At 34.6% G+C, this 23,005-nt stretch overlaps 1 protein-coding gene and 1 long non-coding RNA gene across 2 annotated transcripts; one reads left to right on the top strand and one right to left on the bottom strand.

The window, feature by feature from the left end:
• Positions 1–5,704: 5,704 nt before the first annotated feature.
• On the top strand, positions 5,705–6,612 carry LOC147391966 (uncharacterized). Its single transcript, XR_015183151.1, has 3 exons — positions 5,705–5,834; positions 5,913–5,955; positions 6,481–6,612. It is a non-coding gene; the product is annotated as an uncharacterized LOC147391966 (long non-coding RNA).
• Positions 6,613–9,348: 2,736 nt separating this feature from the next.
• LOC147391967 (calcium-dependent protein kinase 2-like) lies at positions 9,349–16,911 on the bottom strand. The gene is made up of 9 exons (XM_086417415.1): positions 16,756–16,911; positions 15,302–16,056; positions 13,930–14,068; positions 13,639–13,791; positions 12,569–12,684; positions 11,058–11,225; positions 10,837–10,964; positions 9,819–9,918; positions 9,349–9,731 (listed from the first exon to the last, which is right to left on the bottom strand). The coding sequence occupies exons 2-9, from the start codon at positions 16,049–16,051 to the stop codon at positions 9,660–9,662; spliced, it is 1,626 nt and encodes a 541-aa protein (XP_086273541.1). The 5' UTR covers positions 16,052–16,056; positions 16,756–16,911; the 3' UTR covers positions 9,349–9,659.
• Between the last annotated feature and the right edge of the window lie 6,094 nt (positions 16,912–23,005).

Genomic DNA, 23,005 nt, shown 5'->3' on the forward strand with positions numbered 1-23,005 from the left:
GACTTAAATGCCCTTTACCTTCATCTTCTCATCAAAATGTAAATTGTCCAAAATACCCTTTCAATTAAGCACATCTCTTACACGATTGTCTATCTGGGACTAGGGGTGCACACTGGATTGGGTAAATCTGAGAACCGAATCAATCCAGAACCTTTTGGATTGGATTGGTTCGGATTGAGTATGGCTTAATTCGGGTGCAGATTGTATAAAAAAAAAATCCGATTGATTTGGTTCAGTCCCGGATTAGGGGTATAATAGAATCGAACTAATCCGAGAACCGAACTAATCCGAAGTATCCATTACAATATATATATATATATTTTGTACTAATTTTTATACGCTTTAACAATAGATTTCAAAAAAGAACGATTTTCTCCTAATGAATTTTAACTTCCTTTCTATTTCATTTTATGAGTGTTTTGTGTCATACTCATATTTGAATATGATTCTAATATTTATTTTATTTCCCTTTTCATTAATTACGAATCTTTGAATTATAAGAATTTCTTTATCAATCACTCCCCCACTTGAAATATTCATGGAATTTTCATTTTTTTAAATAAATTCCAGTATTTTTTAGTGAATAGGTAGACCGATGTAAGATCAGACTAAGGGTTTGCTATTTTTGTGTTATGTGTGATGCTTTGTTTATGTTGAAATAATAAGTATGTTAATGTTTTGTTTATGCGTGCTATGTGTTATACGTGATGCTTTGTTTTATATTTATTTTGCTTAGTTTTAAGTTTTAAGTATTTTAATTTTAGTATTGAAAATAATAAGTATGAGAACCGAGATCCGATCCGAACCAATCTGAACCAAGGTTGGTTTGGATTGGTTCGGTTCTATAGGGTAATTGAATTGGTTCAATTCCAAATTTGTAGAACCGATCATACTTGATTCGGTTCCAATTTTGTCAAAATCCGAATCATGTGCACCCCTATTTGGGACTATAACACTCCAATAATTTTTCTAGGCCAAAAACGATGAGCAACGGTGAAGCTTCAAATTATTTATGGGGTCTCCATGAAGCTAATTTACTAATTAAATTTTTAAAAGAAAAAAAAAAAGCATCGTCCTAATTGTGAACCACGAGCAACTTTGTCGATGTTTTTCTATTACAAAACAACAATTTCCTTGTTTTATTTATGAACCTTGATAGTATGGCCTCTTACGACCCCATCATAGAACTGTAGATCAAATGCCTTGGAATACACAAGAAAAATATTTATGGTTCTAAATATCCCAAGACAAGTTATCTATGGTTCTATGATGGGGGCATTTGTCTAAAGGGGGTGTCATATTATCACAACTCTTTATTTATTTCAAAGTTATGAATTTGTTGGTACGTGTGGTTTGTGAGGTATTGCATGTACTTGGGGATTTGGACAAGATATGGTGCTCTAAGAGGCTAGTTGCCTCAGACTTATAGGCTCAGAACCCTATCATCAAAACAAAACAAAAAAAAGATATGAATTCGTGGTTGAACTTTGTCTAATAAAAGTGATTTTGCCATTTTTATGTAATTGTTTCACGAAATTTAGCTGCAAAGACAAATTCTTCATTGATAATCAAAAGTTACAAGTACAATCCTTTCAGACAACAATTCGAACGAGTATAATCTTAGTGGTATATACACCATTTTCCAACTTGAAAGGATGGCCAAAAACTATGGGAAAAAAGGGCATACAAACTTTTGTGTATTGTTCTACTAACTATCATCAATCTTTGCTTCTAAGATTTTTCATCGTCTCCTAATTTACCTATCTTCGAAGAGATTATTGTTGAGGACCTTGATGTATTTTTATTTCAAGCTAGGTTCATGATCCTCTTTTTGCAGAGGTTTTTTTTTTTTTTTTTTTTTTTTTTTGCAAAATTAACCTTGACGACGCTTCCCAATATCCTCAAGGCATGAGTAGTCCCCTCCCCCCAAACTCTCACACACTGTAATTTTTGGTAATCAGTCATATTTTTCTTGAATAATTCGCAAAGGCAAATGATTTTCGGACACCCTCATCAGATAGGGCTAGCAATAGGTCGGATAATACCTATCTACTTGACTCATCCGACCTGAATAAATCGGATATGGGCAAAGTTTTCTACCCGATTAAGAATTCGAGTAATATTACCTAATACCCATTTACCCAAAAGTTTTGTAAGGTTGGGTATGAATATACGTCATATCCTACTCGATTACCAGTTTACCCGACAACAAAAATATAATTTCATATTCTATATATAAATATATGTAAATAATTAAATTTTTTTATTATATATAATTTTTATTATTAAAATAATAATAATAAAAATGAGACGAGGGGGTAAAGTTTTGGGTGACCTGAGAATTGATTAAAAAATTGGGTATGGTTATCCACCTAAAAACGTGGATAAGAATTTGAATTTGGGTATTATCTTAAAATTCGGATAAGAAATCGGGTACAAGTGTGTATGTTTCAATTTGGGTATGGATTTGGTAAAAGTCTTACCCGGCCTGTTTGCCAGCCCTAATCACAGAATTGTAGATCATTTGGTTTGGGATACGCAGAATCATAAATCTTTTCTTTTGTATCCCGAGGCAAATGATGTATTGTTCTTGATGGGGGTGTATGTCAAAGGGGGGGGCATCAAATTATCACGACTCATTTGAAATATTGTCATATTTGCTATTTGGAAGTGACGATCTCACTGCTTAATCTATTTCCAAGTAACAAATTCACTGTTTGGTTTATTTTAAATAGAAAATTGTCATATTCACCATTAGATTTGTTTCAAAGCAACAAATTAATTTGTTGTGTGATTTATATATATGCTATGAATTATCTGCTTAATTGATTTGTTTCCAAGCAGATAATTCAATTTTTATTTCTTTTTCAAGCAACAAATTTATCAATTCCAACTACCAAATTCATTAATTTTCAAATCACTATTAGTCGTTTTTAACAAAAATCACTTTTAGATACAAAGACAAATTCTTCACAAAAACAAACTTTATAAGAATGACAAATCCAAATTACTTTAGTTCAAATTAGGTGTATTAGCTCTTAGAGTAGTATAATAGGTTGTATTATATTATTATTGTATCATAATGCTATCATGAGATCATGTAGTTATGGGGTTATGTATTAACTTGTATAGCTTATATGATACTAGCCTATAACATTTGTGACACATGCATGTGTTCCTTATATGTTGAATATTCCTGAAATTTTAAGTGAATCAATAAAATATCAAATAATCCTTTTTTTTTCTTCTCTCTTTGACGTAATAAGGAAGAAACATAACATACACAATAATTAAAAATGACAAATATTGTACAAAAGGGTCCAATTCTATTTGGAGTCTCAAACCAAAACTGTTAGAAGAGAGAGAGAGAGAGAGGGAGAAATGGAAAATGGTGATTTTAGGAAGTTGGGTGGTAGTTAGATTTATTATAGTAAGAAGTATTTTCCACCATTGGATGTATCCAACACAATCTGTCATCATGAAATATCTTTGTGGGGGATGATTTTACATAGTGGGTAGTTTCACACAGTAGCATCAGTTTTAGAGAAAATTGATCTCAACCCTTGGATCTTTTCAACACAATTCACACCGTGGATGGTGTTTACAACTGAGATAAAAATCTTATTTTATATAATAGATTAGCCTCTTTTATATGGTTTTTGGCTGAATAAGATGTTTTCAGAGAATATGAATGGTTTCATTCTTGCATTAAATTCCATTTTCACTAAATTATATAAAGTTTTTGTTGCTCTTAAGCTTTGTAAGTAATAAATTCAAAGCTTACAATGCAACAAATACGCCGCTTTGAAAATACAAGTAAATTCACCTTTTCAAAACAGATCAGCAATAAATTCGTCGCTTTTTAACAAAAATAAGTGAAATTGTTGCTAGTATTTCACTACTAAAATGAGATATTTAAAAATAAATAAATGATAAATAACTAATATTCATTTGGAGACTCGAGAAAGATCTTGAGGTTTCATCGTTGATTGTAGATGATAATCCTAAGTAAGGTAAGAGAGACGATCGTGTGAGGGACAATTTAGTATATATATTTTTTGAAGCTAGTTTTAAAAATAAAAATTACTAAATAAATTGTTATGTTACCCCCAAAATAAAAAAATCAGTAGTTGAAGATGAAGAAATTTAGGTAATTTTATTAATCAAGAATAATGAGTCCAACCATACTCTGTGATTCACGTCATTTTATTAAGAATAACACTGAAGTCAACTCAAGATTGGACCTCACATCGGACACCCTGACGTGAAAGTGTATGGGAACCAAAGATGCTTTCCTCGAGATACCAGTGAAAAAGCATCTATGGTTCCTATCCACTTTCACATCAAGATGTGCGATATGAGGTCCAATCTTGAGGTCACTCCGGCACGACTCTTCTATTAATCGCCGTGATTCATGTCCTGCAAATTTCAAAGACTATCCAATTAGGTAGGATAGAGCTATGGACCATTTGGTTCCAATGATTCAGCCATCCAATTGATTGGATCCTTTTCTATGGTCCTATAAAGAATCTAGATGAATGGGCCCATGGGTTTGTTTAGTTTCAACCAAGAAATATGTCAGGCCCAACCACCAAAGGCTTGGCGAGATGGCCAAGACCATGTCTCAAGAAACGGAAATCTTGAGTTCAAATCGTCCCTTACGAGCCACCCTAAAGGATTTATATGGGATGTTACTCGGTGCGCCGAATGATGAGTTGTGATAAATTGACTCACCTACATGGCATATTCAAAATACTCGCTTGACGTTGAGGTGTGCCAATGCCGTAACCATGAACTTTATGCCATAGGATACATAACTGCACATCCCCATAAATCTGTGTACTTATGTATCCCGATGACAAGAAAATCTATGATTTCGATAGACCCCACGTCAGGTGAATATCTTGAGTATGCCACGTGAGGGAGTCAAATTATCATTACTGTAATAATAATAAGAGTGGTGATAAAATGACTCTCCACGTGACATACTCAATCAACTCCCTCAACGTGACATGTGAATTGTAGATTTATACTCTTCGGGATATACAAATTATACATATTTATGGAGATGTGTAGTTGTGTATCCCGATGAGTATATAATAATGATTCTAACACATGTCAAGCATAATTTTTAAACTCTGTATCACGTTTCGTCTCGTTCAGCTCCGATATCAAATTATCTCAGATGAATTTTTCGATATGTTTGAGACGTCTTGTGAGATGAAACAAAAAATTGAACGTGACTCGTAAATTTCATTCAAAAAATGATTTTATGAGTTGGTCTCGTTTAATTCTAATACCAAGTTAACTCAGACGATACGTCTTAGTCTTGGATGAGTTTAAAAATCATGATGTCAAGTCAGAAGAGTTGGTGGAATATACCACGTGGAGGAGTCATTTAAACATTTACTCTAATAATAAATAAAAATTATTGGGCCGCCATAAACACGACAGCTGCAAAGCACATGAACTTCTGAAGCTACAGAAGCCAACAAATCTCTCCGAGGACAGGTAAAAAAGGAGTTAAATTATGAGATGTTGCTGTGCACATGTGGGGACATTTGTGCTTTGTCTGCACATACATAGAAAGACAAAACTCAACAAACTAATCATTCAACCAACCATTAAAGCTAAGAACAAAATGTCCTACTATCTTTCCCTACCACCCATTCTTCTCAACATTTAAGAATATCTCACTCTCCATATAAATTCCACTAATCAAGCCACCTTCTTACTTACCTTTTTTTACTTCAATAAAAAAAATTGAACTAGAGATAATGACGGAAAAATGGGTGACTTTGAACATTCTAAAGATATTTCTAAGGCTTCTAAAGGTAGGTACCCATTTCAAAATAACAGCATTTAATCTTTCTTTTTTTTCCTCTAATAATCTTGGGATGTTTTTGTTTCAGAGGTAACAAATCAGGATTCTAAGGTGGAGTCTCAGAGGATGAGGTCTCACTCATTGCTAGGATGTTTAATCTGGTTGGAGAGAGATTTGTCTCAACCATGATTTCGAATCTCGATTTGATGTCTCGTCTTGCCATGGGATGAGATAAACCCTTTTAACTTGATTTATAATTATTTATTCATGTATATTTATATGAATATAATTATAATTTTTTTGACAAAACAAGATTGATTAGAAGACATTTAATCATAAAATCATATTTTATTTAGATAATATTTATTAAAATTTTAAATTAAAAAAAAAGAAATTGTAATTAAGATATACAAAATCCTAGTTGATTTAGCCAACTTTTATTTATTCAACCAATTCATCCCATTTATCTTGCAAGATTCCACGCGATTAAGACGTCTTGTCTATCCATCTCGTTCATGGACAATAATGAGATGACTCGGGCAAGTCATGTCGGTATTAGACAAGATTTAAAACCATGGTCTCTAATTTCTTTCCTTTTTTGTTTTGCTTTATAATAATACTTGATTCAATTTAGTCTGATTTTCTTTATGGATCAGGTGGTCTATAATTGCTGGGAGAATCCGTGGAAAAACAACAAAAGAGATCGAAAAGTACTGGACTTCAAGATCTTCTACATCAAGGGAACGAAAACAATAGTGACCCGAGTTGGATGTAGAGTCATCCGATGGAATGATTCAGTAATTATCTTAGGTTCATCAAATGGGTCTACTTTAGGAAAAGCTAAAAAGAAAAGAAAAATTGTGTGCAATAAGATGTAAAATATGTAAGAATGGAAGAGAAGAGATTTCTTTTCCAAATTAAGTCTAGGAACTATAATCATAGTATTTTCTCAAAGAGCAGTCATCGGCATCATCGATGCCTTACTCCAAAAATTTCAGGTTGGCTGAACAAATCACATTTTTCTATTCTATTTTCATCAAAGCATTGTCTTCAAACCTTCAAGTCCTATATAGACTTTAAAGGACCATTTCCAATAGCAATGCAACTTGGTTCGGCTTGAAGCCAAATTGGAACCAAATCAATATAGGTTGGTTCCACTAAATAAGAACTAGAGCCGAATCGAAATACCAATAGAATCAAACCAACCCAAACTGAACTAAGGTCGTCGGTTTGGTTCAATTAGATGAGTTGTCAATATTCTATGAACTTTCTTAGAAGTAACATATATGTTAAATTGAAAAAAATTATATATATATATATATATATTGTAGATGCACGAAATCGCTCTACACTTTCCTCCTCTTTAAGCTCGGGGGACCTGCAAATCAGCCCACTCCGACGATCAAGTTAGACAAATCGATCAGTGTAATTTTTAAGAGAAGAAGAATTCGAACCTCTTTTACTCATAGTTTTCTTCTTTATATAGGCGTTCAACTTGATCGTTTTCTGTGCCACCCTTTGAGGTGACCTAGGGTAGTTTGCCTACTCTCTGACATGTCAGCTGCAGGAGTTGTTGCAACTGCCCTATCACTTCTGAAAAAATCGGAGTTGGTCTGACATGACGTGGGTTGTCAGGACTGGCAGTCTATCACTGGCACACCTGTCAAATCTGTCCTACCGACCTATGAGGCAGTTGCCCGGACCACTTCACCGGCTGATGGCTTAGTTCCGAGCTGCGAACACACGCATTCGTCGGGGTTAATAAACCGAGCAAGAGTCGTGGTTCGCCCGACCTCAAAATCATTAATCCTGGCCCTTATTCGAGCCACGTGTCTGTGCTCAAGAATTTTCCCCCACATATATATATATATATATATATATATATATATATATATAGATGGCTAGCGTTCGACATACAACATTAGGGAGGCCAAATTTGTCCTATATGGCTTAAAAACATCAGTCTCATCTAAAACTTCTAATACCATCAAAAGTGATTGAACAGGAAAACATAAATTGCCATAATCATAAGAACTGAAATTGTATTAAAGGACAGGTTTTCTAGATTCATTGAATTTATATTTCTTCATTATAGTAAGGTAACCTGCACTTCGGGAAAATTGAAAAATCTCATTAATAGTTGATCTATGTTGAGTGTATATTTTCATCCACTCTTGGGTGTGGGTGTGTCGTACATACCCCAGTTAAGCCCTATAACCCTCTTATATTCATAGTTCTCCCCTTCTCAAACAGATCAGTCTTTTGGAGTAGTTGGTTGGTTAACATGATATCAGAGCGCTAGGTTCGTATAGGTCACGGGTTCAAATCTTTCCACCCTTATGGGTGAGGGGGAGTATTAAGTGTATATTTTCCTCCACTCTCAGGTATGTCATTCTCCAGTTAAGTCTGATGACCCTCTTATATTCATAGTTCTCCCCTTCTCCAACAAATCGGTCTTTTGGAGTAGTTGGTTGGTTAACAATCTAAAAAGGCAATTTTCAATGGTAACTATTTTCCCATCAGACAAGGATCACATGCTATGGGATGAGCACTCCTCTCGTAAAAAGATTTTTTTTTATCAAATCATTCTTCAAAGCTTTAAGGTAGGGTTATGTGCAAGTGAAATACTTGGTACCCATGATTTGGATTTTTTTTTTTTTTTTCACTTGGTTGATGGCCTTGAAAATAATACTAACCCTTGAATAATGCCATATGGCTCATTGTATCATGTCTGTCAATTTACGTAGCACATGCAACGCTTGTACTATGTCAGCTAAGGTTGCACTTAATCATTGTGCTTGGTCTCATTTTATGTTTCCATTCCATTATTTTGGATGCTTTACGAGATCAATTTCATCCGTGTTCAAAAGTTAGCATTCTTGAAACATTTCAGGAAGAAGGATAATCTGTTTTGGAATCTTTGGAAGGAAAGAAATAATCTAGTTTTTCGAAAGGAGACATGCTTCAAGAAATTATTTCCATCATTGGGCGTGTGTTTTTTTTGTTGTAAATGTTTGAGTACGTTAGAGGGTTTTCATTGAAGATTTCATATGTAGATGGGACTAATGGTTAAGGCTCTTGTATTGCATTGGCTGATCATCTCAACACTGGATTTTGTTTCTATACATTATAACTTTCGAAAAAAAAAAAAACAGTATGAATTTGTTTGACAGTTTGCCTTGTGAAGGGTTCTTGGACTGACGTTTGATACATGAGAGATGCTGAGAAGGTAAAACTAGTGCCATTTTACGGATTTATTTGTATTTGTGAGGGTAGTTTGGTCCAATTAATATTTTATTTTTTTACAACCCTTTAAGGTTATTTCCATAATATTCCCCTTATTTATTATAGTGATAGAGCTAGAGGTGAGTAAAGTCTTTGCTCTTTTGAATAAACCTACACTCTCTCTCTACTATCCTCCTTTCATCTTTTATTTTTCTACAGATAGCCCAAAATCAAATCTTCCATCGAACGACAAAACAAAATAAAAAAATTTCTCACCAGATATTAATAACCTCGAAGTATAAATTCAAAATGTTAATCTAATTGTCATTTTCAGGCATGATAAAAGAACCATAAGTACAAATTCCTCCAAAAACAAACTAAACATGCACAAAGACTAAAACTACAAATGTTCCAAACTAATAAACTTGCATACTCTTAAGTGCTGGAGTCATGTTTTCAGTACAATAATGGTGACAAAGATCTTGAAAGAAAAGGCAATCAAAACAAATTAGGCATACATACCTCAGACCTTCAACAAGATAGCTATGAGTCCTGAGACTCTAAGTCTCAACAAGTTATTAGTTGCAACACAGAGTGACCCTCCGAGATATTAAAGGAGCTTCCCAGGCTGCATTCCACTTCTCATCATTGTACAGAACTCCTCATAGTCGATCCTCCCATCCTAAAGGTTCAATACAATCAGTATCATTGCATGATTTTTATTTTTTTAGCAGAGAAAGCTTCAAGTTTTGATTCAAAGACAACTCACATTATCTGCGTCCACCTCCGATATTATTTCTCTAATACTGGTTTCATCACCCATTCCATGATCCTTCATGGCTGTTTGTAGCTCATCCTTCGTAATAAACCTGTCAAGGATATTCCCGAAGTCTCCAATAAGCAATCATTACTTTTTATCCTTCTTTATATATAGTAGGGTCTGTTTGAATCACTCTTTTAACGCAATATTCTTTTTGCAAAACAATTCTAACAGTTACCCTTTTGGGGTGCCAAATAGAAAATCCAAACAGGTCCCCAGTCTTTATATTATGACCTATAGAACTTGTAATGGCTTTTGGTCAACTCAGGCATCACCAAATTATGTGCGAGTCCAGAAAAATATAAGGTTGTTAAGGCAACTTTTTAAGCTTGGTTGATTCAGTAGAGGCCGAAATAATGGTTCAACTTGTCCAAATCAAAAATTGACTAGCCAAATTCAACCATTCTTAAATCAATAAAATCATACATGCCTTAATATGACATATTGAGGCCAACATAATATAAGACAAAGACCTCAGGACATTGCATATATGACACATCCATAGGGTTCATTTGATGACATTAGAATATATTAGTTTAGGCTTGGGTTCCATAGATTCACGAAAAAAAAACTCCTGAAAAAACACACAATCCCGACTATGTTCGCTAAATCCAAGGGTCGGGAGTTATCCCTGAGATAAGTATCAGTAGGATATATATTATCGCACATGTATAAATCCCGAATGTTGGATTTCATGCTTACACAGTTGGGATCTTGTATGTTTTCTCAAGTCATTTTTCTTCAGTCAACGGAACACAACCCATTAGTTTATGCACATTCACTACATTCAAGAACATGGTTCTAGCCTCCTAGGTAAACAGACACACATTAAAACAATAACCCACAAAAGAAAACAACAATTTTTTTTCCAGATATGGTAGTTGGTATGCGTCCCAAGAATCAGAGCGAAACATGAAGGATAGACGAGAGTGTTACCATGAATCAGAGCAAAAAATAGAAGACTCACCCACTTTTATCTTTATCAAAATACTGAAAGGCTTTATATAGATGTTCATCTCTTTCTAGCCTGTGTCTATGCATTGTTGCAGTGATGAATTCAATGTAATCGATGGTCCCGCTTCCATCCACATCAGCCTGAAATGAAAATCATGGATTAGGCAATAATGCCATTCGAATATGAGGTAAAAGAGGACATATAAATGATTGTGGAGTCCACTTGTATCTTACAGCTTCCAGTAGTTGCATGACTTCAGCTTCTGAGAGCTTCGAGCCAAGACGAGCCAATCCCAACTTCAGTTCTTCGTAGGTGATTGTACCACTCTTGTCAGTGTCCATGTTTGTGAACATTGCTTTTAGACCTTTGATTTCTTCTTCAGAAAGATTTTCTGCTATAACCTGAATGAGTTTTCCAAACATCACCAAGATTATTAGAAAAATAAACATCAAAAGAATCTAAACCCATTTAACTTTGACATAGAGATATGCCAGTACATACACAGTAAACAAGAAAACGAGGCATGACATGATCATGTCCTTGAATCCATGAAAATGTATGATGATATTAGAAACATACAATTATATCAATTTAACTCGATGAATAATGAGAACTTTAGGAGTACACACTCCAGCAGAGGTGGATGGGACAAAGTTACTCATTCCTCCTTCCCTGACAACATGTGACACATGTCTAGACATGCATAAATCGGACTCCTCATAAAGGAGTCATTTTAGGTTAAAATTTGGTTTCCATTGGATGATTTTACAAACAATGAAGTCAAATGTATGGACTTGTTTTTTATGAACCATTTGCTATTAATTTCAAACTGTCACAAAAGAATGTGATAGATCCCACTCTTAAAATCATCCAGCGAGTTCAATTCACAGATCTAGATAATTAATCACAACCATCAATGGCAAGAAATATGAGCTCTTCCTAAGCTGACTAAATAACTCATAAGAACTATAAACATAGGGGGTCAGAAAAACAAATCGATATATATTAGTATATAAACATGGATGGCAACTTAATTTCTATCTCAAGAGTCAAGACACATGTTGGCTAGTGTCTTGACACATGTTGACTAGTATCTGCCTGGTGGTAATTGGAATACTGTCCTGGCACCTTAGCGGGGTCTACTTCCATTTGATCTACAACCACCCTCTACTTCCTTTCCAGCAGCGTGCGTTTTTTTTTTTTTTTTCGCAAAGACAATTGATCTTGTTGATTTTGTAGTTCGCTCAGTAGATCCTTCGTTGAAGCAGCGGGTTACTCATAACCACCTCGTGGAATTAGACCAGCTATTAACGTCGGCTCATCTGTCAGTCGCGTCGGGTCTGCCGCTCAGTTGAAAGCTATGAAACAAGTCCGCGGTAGTTCAAAACTAGAATTGGCACAATATCGCGAAGTGGCCGCCCTTGCTCAATTTGGGTCAGACCTTGATGCTGCTACTCAGGCATTACCCAATAGAGGTGCAAGGCTTACAGAAGTACCGAAACAACCACAATATGCACCACTTCCAATTGAAAAACAAATTCTAGTCATTTATGCAGCTGTCAAGGGCTTCTGTGATCGAATGCCACTAGACAGAATTTCTCAATATGAGAGAGCCATTCCAAGTATTTTTTTTGATAAGTAGATCAATTATATTAAAATAAAGTCCGGTTGAGATAAATGTTGACTAGTATCTTGAAACATGTCAGACACATCTTTTTTTCATTATAACAGTTAGATGCCTTACCTTCAGTGCAAGCTTCTTGAGTTTGTTCATTGCCCTGAATTGCTTCAACCTAGAGAGAACTGCACTATCTATTGGTTTGTCTGATGCCTCTCCATCTTCTCTAAGCCATGGGTGCTCTGGATCATAAGTCACCCAAGTCCCCAAAAACAGCATCTCAGTCAGAAGCACACAAGTAAGAACATAAAGCTAAGTAACCATTATCAGCATATCTTCTATAAGCCATGGGTGCTCTGGATCGTAAGTCACCCAAATCCCCAAAAACAGCATCTCAGTCAGAAGCACACAGGTAATAACGTAAAGCTAAGTACCATTATCAGCATTGCACCAACTTAACATGAATTATTTGAGATGAGTTGTCTAGAAAAAGTTATCCAATGATTTCATTCCAAAAATAAAAATTATCTTTGATAACGTAAATTTCACAAAACATTAACACGATAGGTTTCCGTTTCCCTCATATTATTTTACAATTAAAAAGTGACGATTTGATATGATGTCAATGGAAAACACCATTACTATTATAAAACACAACTTATGTATATAGCACCACTACGCCAAGAGAGAATTTTTTAGCAATAACATTAAATTGTATTCACAAGAATTAATTTTCATTAGAAAAAGAAAACTATTTGGTCTATTTGAAGGCTCTAAAAACATGAAAGGAATACCGAAAACGACATCGATGTGGTAAGAAAATATCAGAAGAGTCCTACCTCGACTAAATATATGGTTCTAGATAGAGTATTTAATGGTGAAATAGAATTCATGCTGGAAAAAGGCATGTATGTACTTAAATTTCATGTGCATGTAGCTTTTAGATGCCATTTCATCTTCTTTGTAGCAATTTCGATTAAAAAAGATGGTTATCAATAAATTCCTCACAAAAAATATCTAATTGATAATATGTCAACAAAATCCTTTTTTTTTTATAGGTATAGAGTTAGTGATTAGCAATAAAGTTAGGTTCAAGGGGGTTTGAACCTAGGATGTGGGAACAACACTCCAAGCATCTTACCACTTAGTTAAGTTGGCACTCATGTCAACAAAGGAGAATAAAAAAGAGAGCATACCAAGAACTTGTGCAGAGGTAATCCGTTTTTTTGGGTCTTGTGTGAGCATCTTTCTAACCAGATCTTTGGCACTCCTTGATATTGTTGGCCATGGTGCACTTTCAAAGTCGAGTTCTCCTTGTAGTATAGCATCAAATATACCCTTCTCCGTCTCTGTAAAATCCAGTCATCCAAATACATAAAGCTCATGTTTTCCAGTGGGGGGACAAAGAGAAGAGAATCTTTATTGGATGTGCCAAGAGTAAGTACACTTTTTTTCAAAAGTTGGTTGGTTTATAGCTTTGTCCTTACCAGCCCAGAAAGGAGGTACTCCACTGAGAAGAATATACAAGATAACCCCTGCACTCCAAACATCTATTTCTTTCCCGTAACTACGTCGTAGTACTTCAGGAGCAACATAGTATGCACTCCCTACAATATCACGAAATACCTTACCTGGCACAAATTCCATAACTGATCAATCAACAAAAGTTTGTTATAGGCATATTATGAGCAACACAAGACTTTTACAACATGATGATGGGATACCACTATAGTTATTACTTGGATAACTGTTTATAATCTACCTAAATTCAACAACCAAGAAAGCAGGACCGCCGCTGTAGCAAGTCAAATCAGTAGGAGGACATAGTTGCTAAACATGCACTTAAAACTAAAGCCCTCAGAAATGTTTTTGTCTAAGTCAACACAACATCAAAGAAATAAACACTCCTTATCAAGTATTGAAAACATAATAACATAGAGGAAACTGAGATTTAACTAATAAGCTATCAGCAAATGTCTTGATTTGCTATCTATTAAAAAGAAGAAAATGCCTTTCTTCACAGGGATCCTTGGGAAAGCTATACATGCCTCGGTAAATTAATATTGAAGGTGCACTAGCTCTTCAATATTAGCAAAATCACAGAGCCCCTTCTAGTCATTCATCATCTAGTAAATTAAACAGCTACAACATCATTAGAAACTCTTCACCTCTTGAACATCGTAAAATAAATCATTTATTGATTAACCCTTCAATTACTCCAACCGGAGGTTACGTCAGGTTGACTGCCGGCATAATGGCCAAACCCTTAACTATCGATCGAAATTCATTGATTCTGACTCATGCTAGGACGTTCACACAAACGACATAGGGTGGAATGAAGAAATAGGATTCGTGATGCCAGGGGCGGAGCCAGGATTTTCTTGTAGTGGGGACAAACTATGATTAGTTTTATAGTTGAAGAACTTGAATGGAGGGAGGTGAGGGTTTGGGGACAAAAATTGGAGGGAGATGAGGGTGTGGGGGCAAATGGGGAGAGAGGTGAGGGAGTGGAGACAAATGGGGCATGTAATTAGTTGAAAATATAGGGGTGTCTCAAAGTTCTGTGGGGACAATTGCCCCCACCAACTCCTTACTAGCTCCGCCCCTGCGTGATGCTAACACCAATATTCAGGATAGGCAATATGATTATGATGAAACATAGATAGCTTAAGTTTAAGGATGCTATAACATAAGCAGAAATCAACACAAATTACAAATCAAAAGAGTCTGATACTAGAAGTTCGTGATGTATGGCTACTGCATCCAACAACTTCAGATGAGATGATAAAGGCATAAACCAATGAAGTCTAAAACTTATTCAATTAATAAAAACACCCAAAAAAAAGGGAGATCAGAAACCTTACCTTCCTCAATGAAGACTGACAATCCAAAATCAGTCGCCTTTAATAGCGCTCCTTCGTCCTCCGTCAAGAGTAAGAAATTCTCAGGTTTGAGATCCCGATGCAACACACCCATGAAATGACAAATGTGAACAACATTCACAATAGCCCTACACATTGAAGCGGCTGCCCTCTCAGAGTAAATCCCCTTAGCAATTATCCGATCAAAGAGTTCCCCACCGGCACAAAGTTCCATCACAAGATGCACAGACTGCTTATCCTCATAAGCTCCCTTGAATTCTACTATATTATTTTGCCCAGTTAAATGTTGCATGATCTGAATTTCCCTCTTCACATCCTCCTTATCATTTTTACTAACAAGTTTCCTCTTCAATATCGATTTACAAGCATAAGAATGACCAGTCGAATTCTCAGTACAAAGATAAGTTACCCCAAACTGGCCTCTACCCAATTCTTTTCCAAGAGTGTAGTGGGCCTTAACATCTTCAAATGGCTTTCCGAGAATTGTATCGGGCGTGTGAACCGGCCTAGAGTTTGGGGCTAATGGAGATGGCTTTAAGGGCACGGGAACCTCCGGCGGGGCTGGTTGCCTTGCAGGTGGTGGTTGGGTCTGATAAGTTGGAGGTCTGGGATGATGAATCACAGGTTCTTGAGCTCTTTGGTGATGCCTTGCAGCACCACCTCCACCTGCTGTATACTTCTTAGCATCTGTTTCTGAAACATTACTCTTGCTAAAGCAATGACCCATCTCTCCTACAGTAACCAAGTGAAAATACACAAAATTGTCTACTTTAAGCGAAAATCCAGATCAAGATTTTGGGAGACAGTGCTGGATTTCAGTGAAAGGTGCCAACTTTGGGGTTTTATGGTTTTTAGAAAAAATTTAGAGAAACCCAGATCAGATTTTTAGTGCTGAAGATGATTTTTCAGAGAGAGAACAAAACCCAGATGATGATTTAGAGAGAACAGTGAACAATATCTTACTACTGCTACAGTAACCAAGCAAAAAATACAAAAAATTGTCTGCTTCAAGAGAGAAAACCCAGATTAAGATTTGGGGAGATAGTGCTGGATTTCAGTGAAAGGTGCCAACTTTGGCGGTTTTATGGGTTCTAGAAAAAATTTAGAGAAAACCCAGATCAGATTTTTGGTTCTGAAAATGATTTTTCTGAGAGAGAAGAAAACCCAGATAATGATTGAGAGAGAACAGTAAACAATATCTTACTACCGCCACAGTAACCAAGTCAGAAAAAACAAAAAATGTTGCTCAAAAACAGAAAATCAAGATTTGGATTTGGAGAGATGGTGCAGAAATTAAGTGAAAGAACCCAACTTGAGATTTGTATGATTCTTAGAAGAAAAACAAAATTAGAGAAAACCAGATCAAATTTTCAGCTGAAGATGATTTTTTAGAGAGAACAAATATCAAATAATGATTTAGAGAGAAGATACCTTTAAGAAAAATTAGAGAATCTCTGCAGAATATCTGTGAAAGAACACTTGGGATTCTGATTATATGGAGTTTAGACAAAAACCATAAAAAGTTGTTACAGGCTTTAACCTGATTTTATAAAGATAATAAATCCAGATCAGGATTTGTTCTGTTTTCTAAAGCTCAAAAAAGAAATAGAAACACAAATTGACCATGGTCCTTAGTTGACTTGCCCTTTTTGATCGTTGACCTAAATCATTGTACTGGAGATTTTGTAAATATCAAAAAACTATAGTATAGTGGTGATAAAATTCTTACTGTTCATATTTACTTTTTTTTTAAGAAAGGGAAAATTATTAAAAAGAATTAATTAATTCCTTAAAAAAAATCAGATTTTTAAAAGATATAAATACAAATCTTTTTTGGCCCTTTAAGGGTCGAAAATGTACAAGAGGAGAGAGAAAATATAAGAGAAAAATTTTCGACCCTTTTTATTTTCTCTTTTATTTTCACTTCTTTTCTCTTTCCCTCAATTTTATTCTTCTCTCTCTCTTTCTTCATTTTCTCTATCTTAGTTTTACATCTTTTCTTTCTTATATTGAGATATTGATCATGATTAAGATCGTAATCGTAAAATCTTGATCTTAATCAACGTAATGATGATCAAGATTATGATCCAAATCATAATCAATATCATGAGATCGTGATCGTGATAGTGATCCGCATTGTAGGACAATCATGATCATGTTGATTAAAATCAATATCAAAATCGTGATGAAGATCATGATATCTCTCATATTTCTCTCTCTTCAATTTATTTGTTGATCGATTATAACAACAACACGGTCATGATCGTGATCTTAATCAACGTGATCATGATTGTATTACAATACGAATTATGATTACGATTACGATCTTGATCTTAATCAACGTGATTATGATTATCATAAGATGCGGATCACTATTTTCATTGCGATTATAATCATGATTACGATCTTGATCATGATCACGTTGATTATAATCAAAATTTCAATATATGAAAAAAAAAAAAAAAAAAGTGAAAGTAAGAGAGAAAATGAAGAAAGAGAGAGAAGAATGAAATCGAATGAGAGAAAAGAAGTGAAAGTAGGAGAAAAAATATACAAGATGAGAGAAATTTTTGGCCCTTTATTTTCTCTCTCCTCCTGAACATTTTCGACTCTTAAAGGGCCGAAAAAGATTTGTGTTTATAAATTTTTTTTTTAAATCTGGTTTTTTATTTTTATTTTTATGAATTAATGTTTTTTTTTAATAATTTCCCTTTTTAGAAATACATGAGAAAGAATAAATAATAACTCTAGTACTTGTAATTTGGGTTGGCAACGGATCGATTCGGTATCAGATCAATACCTCTTCAATATTGATCCGAAATTTTTTAAACATGTACCCAATCCAATCAGATTAATGAATATGTAAATCGAATTTGATCTGCTTCATTTCATCCTTAATTCAAAATCAATCTGATCCAAACACATGCCTTATTTTCAATTTATCAATGTTCGAAAAAAATTTAAAACTATAAAATTTTGAAAAATCTACTATCCAACTACAAATATAGAGGGAAATCAAAAAGACTAAAACGTTTTATCTCTTTGTATTTATATAAAATTAAGAATAAAAAAAATATATATGCGAAACAAATTTTTTGAAGAGTGGATTCAAGTACATCAGAAATTCAGATGTTTTAAGTTTTTGTACAAATCGAATCAATTCAAACATCAGGTATATTTCGGATCACTGCCAGCCCTACTTGTAATAATCCAGTGAAATTGTAGACGTTAGTATCTCTTCTACCAAATTATTCAATTTAGTGAATATTTGAGATATCTCGTGTGTTTTAAAATTGATATCATGCCCCCTTGATTATAAGTATTCTCTTACAAACTAATGGAACATGATCAAACTCATTAAGATTTTAATTGTTGGATTCACATGCTTAGTAAGACAACCTTTAAAATTCATGTCTACACCAAATTTAAAATAAATAAATAAATTTATTATTTTTAGGTTTGATCCATGTTTTGAAAATGTACATCCACTAATTTTTTAAATTTAAATTTCAAATTCACATTAAAATTCAAATCTACGAGGAAATTTTCTTATTTATTATTATTATTATTATTATTTTTTTTTTAAATTCTCCAAACCTTATAACCCTACATCATGTGAAATTGGGTTATATTTTTGAAGTAAAAGTTACCTGATTTTAGGAAGAATTCTAAATTATTTATTAAATATTTCATATTTGGATCCAATTGGTTAGATCAACCCGTTCAGTCATACGGGTCAATGACCGGTCCGGCTTTTAAAACATTGTCTCAACCCAAAATATCAATCTTAGTGTGGATTGAAATTATATACAAATCTTATCTTGTCTTGAAATTCTATGTGTGAATTTCTCCAAAAACCTTATCTCGTTCTTAAGGTTTGAAGTAGATTAGGGAAACATGAAAAAAAATACATACATGGGGACTCTACTTTTAATGTTCACATGCATCAAGTATGATATATATATGGTCAACACCCAACAAAGTCAACACTTTTGATGTGAAAGGGTGTTGTTCGAGAGCAGATTGTCTCCCATACTTTTCCCACATTGATCAGATTAAAAATAATAATAATTTAATCATGATCACTGATTTTAAAATCGACGACCACTGAACTCCCAAATTTAAATCGTAGGTATTTATTATTTTATTAAGGTGGAAACCTCTCAATTATCCAAAATCATAAAATATAAAAATAAATAAATAAATAAATAAAAACAACACGAAAAAAACACTACAGAGGATCTACTCTCATGATGTTCAAATGCTGTCCATTTTTTCAATGTTGATTACAACAAAGTTGGACAACATTCGAGTGTAATAAAAAATGGTATAAGTAACATTTTTCCTCATATGATAAATCTTCAAATCACCACTAATTTACAAGATTTCAAGGCAACCCACTTTTTTTTTTAAATCCTTAGGAATGTATCCCATCTCAGCCATTTATTCTTCCTTCTTTTGGAGTCCAGCACCCAAAACCAAATACATTGATTACCTTTCCGTGATTAGTGGGAGGACTTGGAAAGATAAATAATAGACCATCTAAAAGGTGGGGTGTTGCTGGTCCCCGGGCGGGGCCGGGGGGGGGGGGGGGTGGCGGGCGGCTGAGACCACGACGACTAGTCCGATTTGTCTCGATATAGTTTAACATATCGGATTTTATTTTATTTTTTCTCATTATTGAACGAGAGCTAGTCCGTGAACAACCAACCATCTTACCGTAAAAATGGGATAGGTTTGATCTATAGTCATTAGGCCTCTTAAAAGAATCTAATAAATTCATCGAGTTGTGTCAAAAATTCAAAACAACTAATTATTAATGGAATTCCTTGTCGACTCTTTGGGCGAGGGATTCCAAACACAGCGTAAGCTAAACCTGTATTGACGAATAACCAACCCGCAATGAATAGAGAAAGGTATAGTAATGCTAGGAATAACCCAATCAAATCCACCGTAAAGATAAGAAATCAACACAAATAAATAAATAAATAAGTGGACCTGACCCATTGAATCATGACTAGATCAGCTATTCTGATATTCAAATTCGATAGAGATGGAATTGTAGCAGCGGACCTTTTTTTCTTATTTCATTTCCTTGGACTACGCAAGAATTTGTCGATATTTCCGATTAAATCTTCTTGTTCCTGGATGCTCCATAGGAATAAATTGTTATTCCGTTCCTATAAAGAGAAACGTTTATTCCGAGTCACAACACAAGAGCCGTCTATTTTTTGAATATCTTTCTTTGATTCCAGAAAAATATCAATTTAGATGACTCATAAACATATCGGAAAATTCTTCCAGACGACTCAGTCTCGTTCATGGACAAGACGTCAAAACGAGTTTTAAAACCATGGAGTATACCCTCCAATATGCTATAATCGGCATCATTGGATTGCTCTCTTTTTCAATTGGTCAGCTTGCTCTTCTATTTATGGAAAACTTGTATATATATCAAAGATTTGTTCTTTTGAAGATTTTTTTGATTTAGATGAAATTACATTTGTATGATTGACACAGACACTAATCCCTTTCTTTGTTTCTCTTTGTTGCAGCTACAGGTAGGCCTCCTTGATTTCCATCTCTTTTCTTATAAAATTTTCTTTACTAATAGAAGGAAAAAAATAATAATCAACAATTATTATTATTTTCAGTTATGACCTAAATCATTAGATATTCAATTATAAATTCTTAATTTATATAGACCATAAATATTTAAGTGATTAAAAATTGATTATTTTATATTAAAAAAAGTAAGACTAATCCTACTAAAATCTTACTAAGGGTTGTGTAGCTCACATTGTGGCTTTCAAAAACATGATTCAATGCCACATGGTTGTAGAGGACAAAATTCTACAAACTTTTAATTAAAAAAATTTTAATATATTTTTCACTGTTGGAATTTTGATTTTAAATTTGAGAGTTCTGTTGAAGTTCAGTAGCCGTCCATTGATCATAAAAATGACTGAGGGTTGCGTTTTTCGATTGGATTCTGCAATCTTTGAATCAAGTTCACCAAAATAGCCAGGGATTCACATAACATCTGAACACATGCTTCACCATATAATAATAAAATATTTAAAGAAAAAAAAAACATAAAAGCAATGGATACTATTGTTTGAGGTTTTAGATCCAGAAATAAGCGCTACAAGTATAATTCATCCAACACATGCACATTTGGTGTTCCTCATAGATTGAGTCAACTATTCTAATTGGCAGACATCAATGCAAACCATGAGGCTGTGGGTATACTCCACGCTATCGACAACATATCGAGACAATCAAGGAAAGTTGCATATAAACCAGTCTTCAACCATATTGTGCAACATCAACATTCTGACCAAAACTCTTGGGCACGTGGTAGATTCATTGCTCGCATCATACCTTGATTTACCCTTGGGGACACCACCCTCCTACAGGAACAAATCAATTTGTCGCCCGGTGACTGAGAAGGTGAACAGAAGGGGTAGGGATCGAGGGAAATCAGTTTCTTATCCAAAAGGGGGTACATATCCTCGTCGAAACTACTCTCCAGTAAACCGCTTTACTACCTCTCTTAAAAGCTGCTTTTGAGATGTCTGATGGAATGATAGATAAGGGAAGGGCAAATTTCATTTAGTGAACTGGTAATTGATTTACACTATTAAAAACGACAGAGGATTAGGTCTACAGAATTTGAAGAAAATAAATGAGGCTTTGTTGGAAAAATTGGTTGTGGAGATTCAGATTGGAACTCATAGCCTGTGGAAGCAATTTGTTCAATCCAATTATGGCTTGGACAGTAAAGAATGGGAAAGAGGGGTCATTATAGGCCCGTATCGATGTGGGGTTTGGAAATGAGTGCTTAAGATCATTCCAAAATTCCATAGGAGGATTTGCTTTCGAACTGGGAAGAGGGAACAAGATTTTCTATTGGGAGGATGTCTGGTGCGGCAAGTCTTCTCTAAAGTCTCATTTCCCATCCCCACTTTGCACTCATACGATGAACTCATTACCCCAGTTTCCGACCCATTCCTACTCAACCCATATTTTCTTTGATAACATATTTCTACAACACATCCTCATTGTCTCCAAATCCATTTTCCAAGGAGTGCCCAATTCATTCACCTACGTTTCATGAACCCCAAACCACCCAATGTCTTTGAAGATCAAATAAATTTCCAATTTATAACGTAATATTTCCTGATCCCATCCTTGTCATTCCAAAGAAAGTTGTGAAACATTTTTTTCCAAATGAAGTTCAATAAACCTTGGCATAGAGGATAAAAAAGGGAAATACATGGGCATACTTGCTAAGGTACTCTTAACTTCTATTTGGGAACCCAAGTGGGAGACCAAGCTACAATGTTTGGAATGAATCCACCTGACAAACCAAGCATTCCCCGCTAACATATGAATATTGGGGATCATTCTCACACCAAAAATTTACTCTTAAGCATGTTAATACTCAATCTGAAAACAGCAAACACACTAAAAGGCCACTCAAAAGACGGACCTGATCCATTGATGCGTCCAAGACAAGAAGTAACTCATCTGCAAATTGCAAGTGTGGCAACAAACGGCGCTCTCTACTGATCCCAAACCCAGATAGCTTCCTTATTTCTACTGCTCTCCTCATTACAATGTTGAACAAAAACAGAGAAAGTGGGTCACCTTGTCAAAGGCCTCTAGACCCTCTAAA

The sequence above is a fragment of the Akebia trifoliata genome, chromosome 11, assembly GCF_017979445.1.
Source record: "Akebia trifoliata isolate Shusen 1 chromosome 11, ASM1797944v1, whole genome shotgun sequence".
Classification (NCBI taxonomy): Eukaryota; Viridiplantae; Streptophyta; class Magnoliopsida; order Ranunculales; family Lardizabalaceae; genus Akebia; species Akebia trifoliata.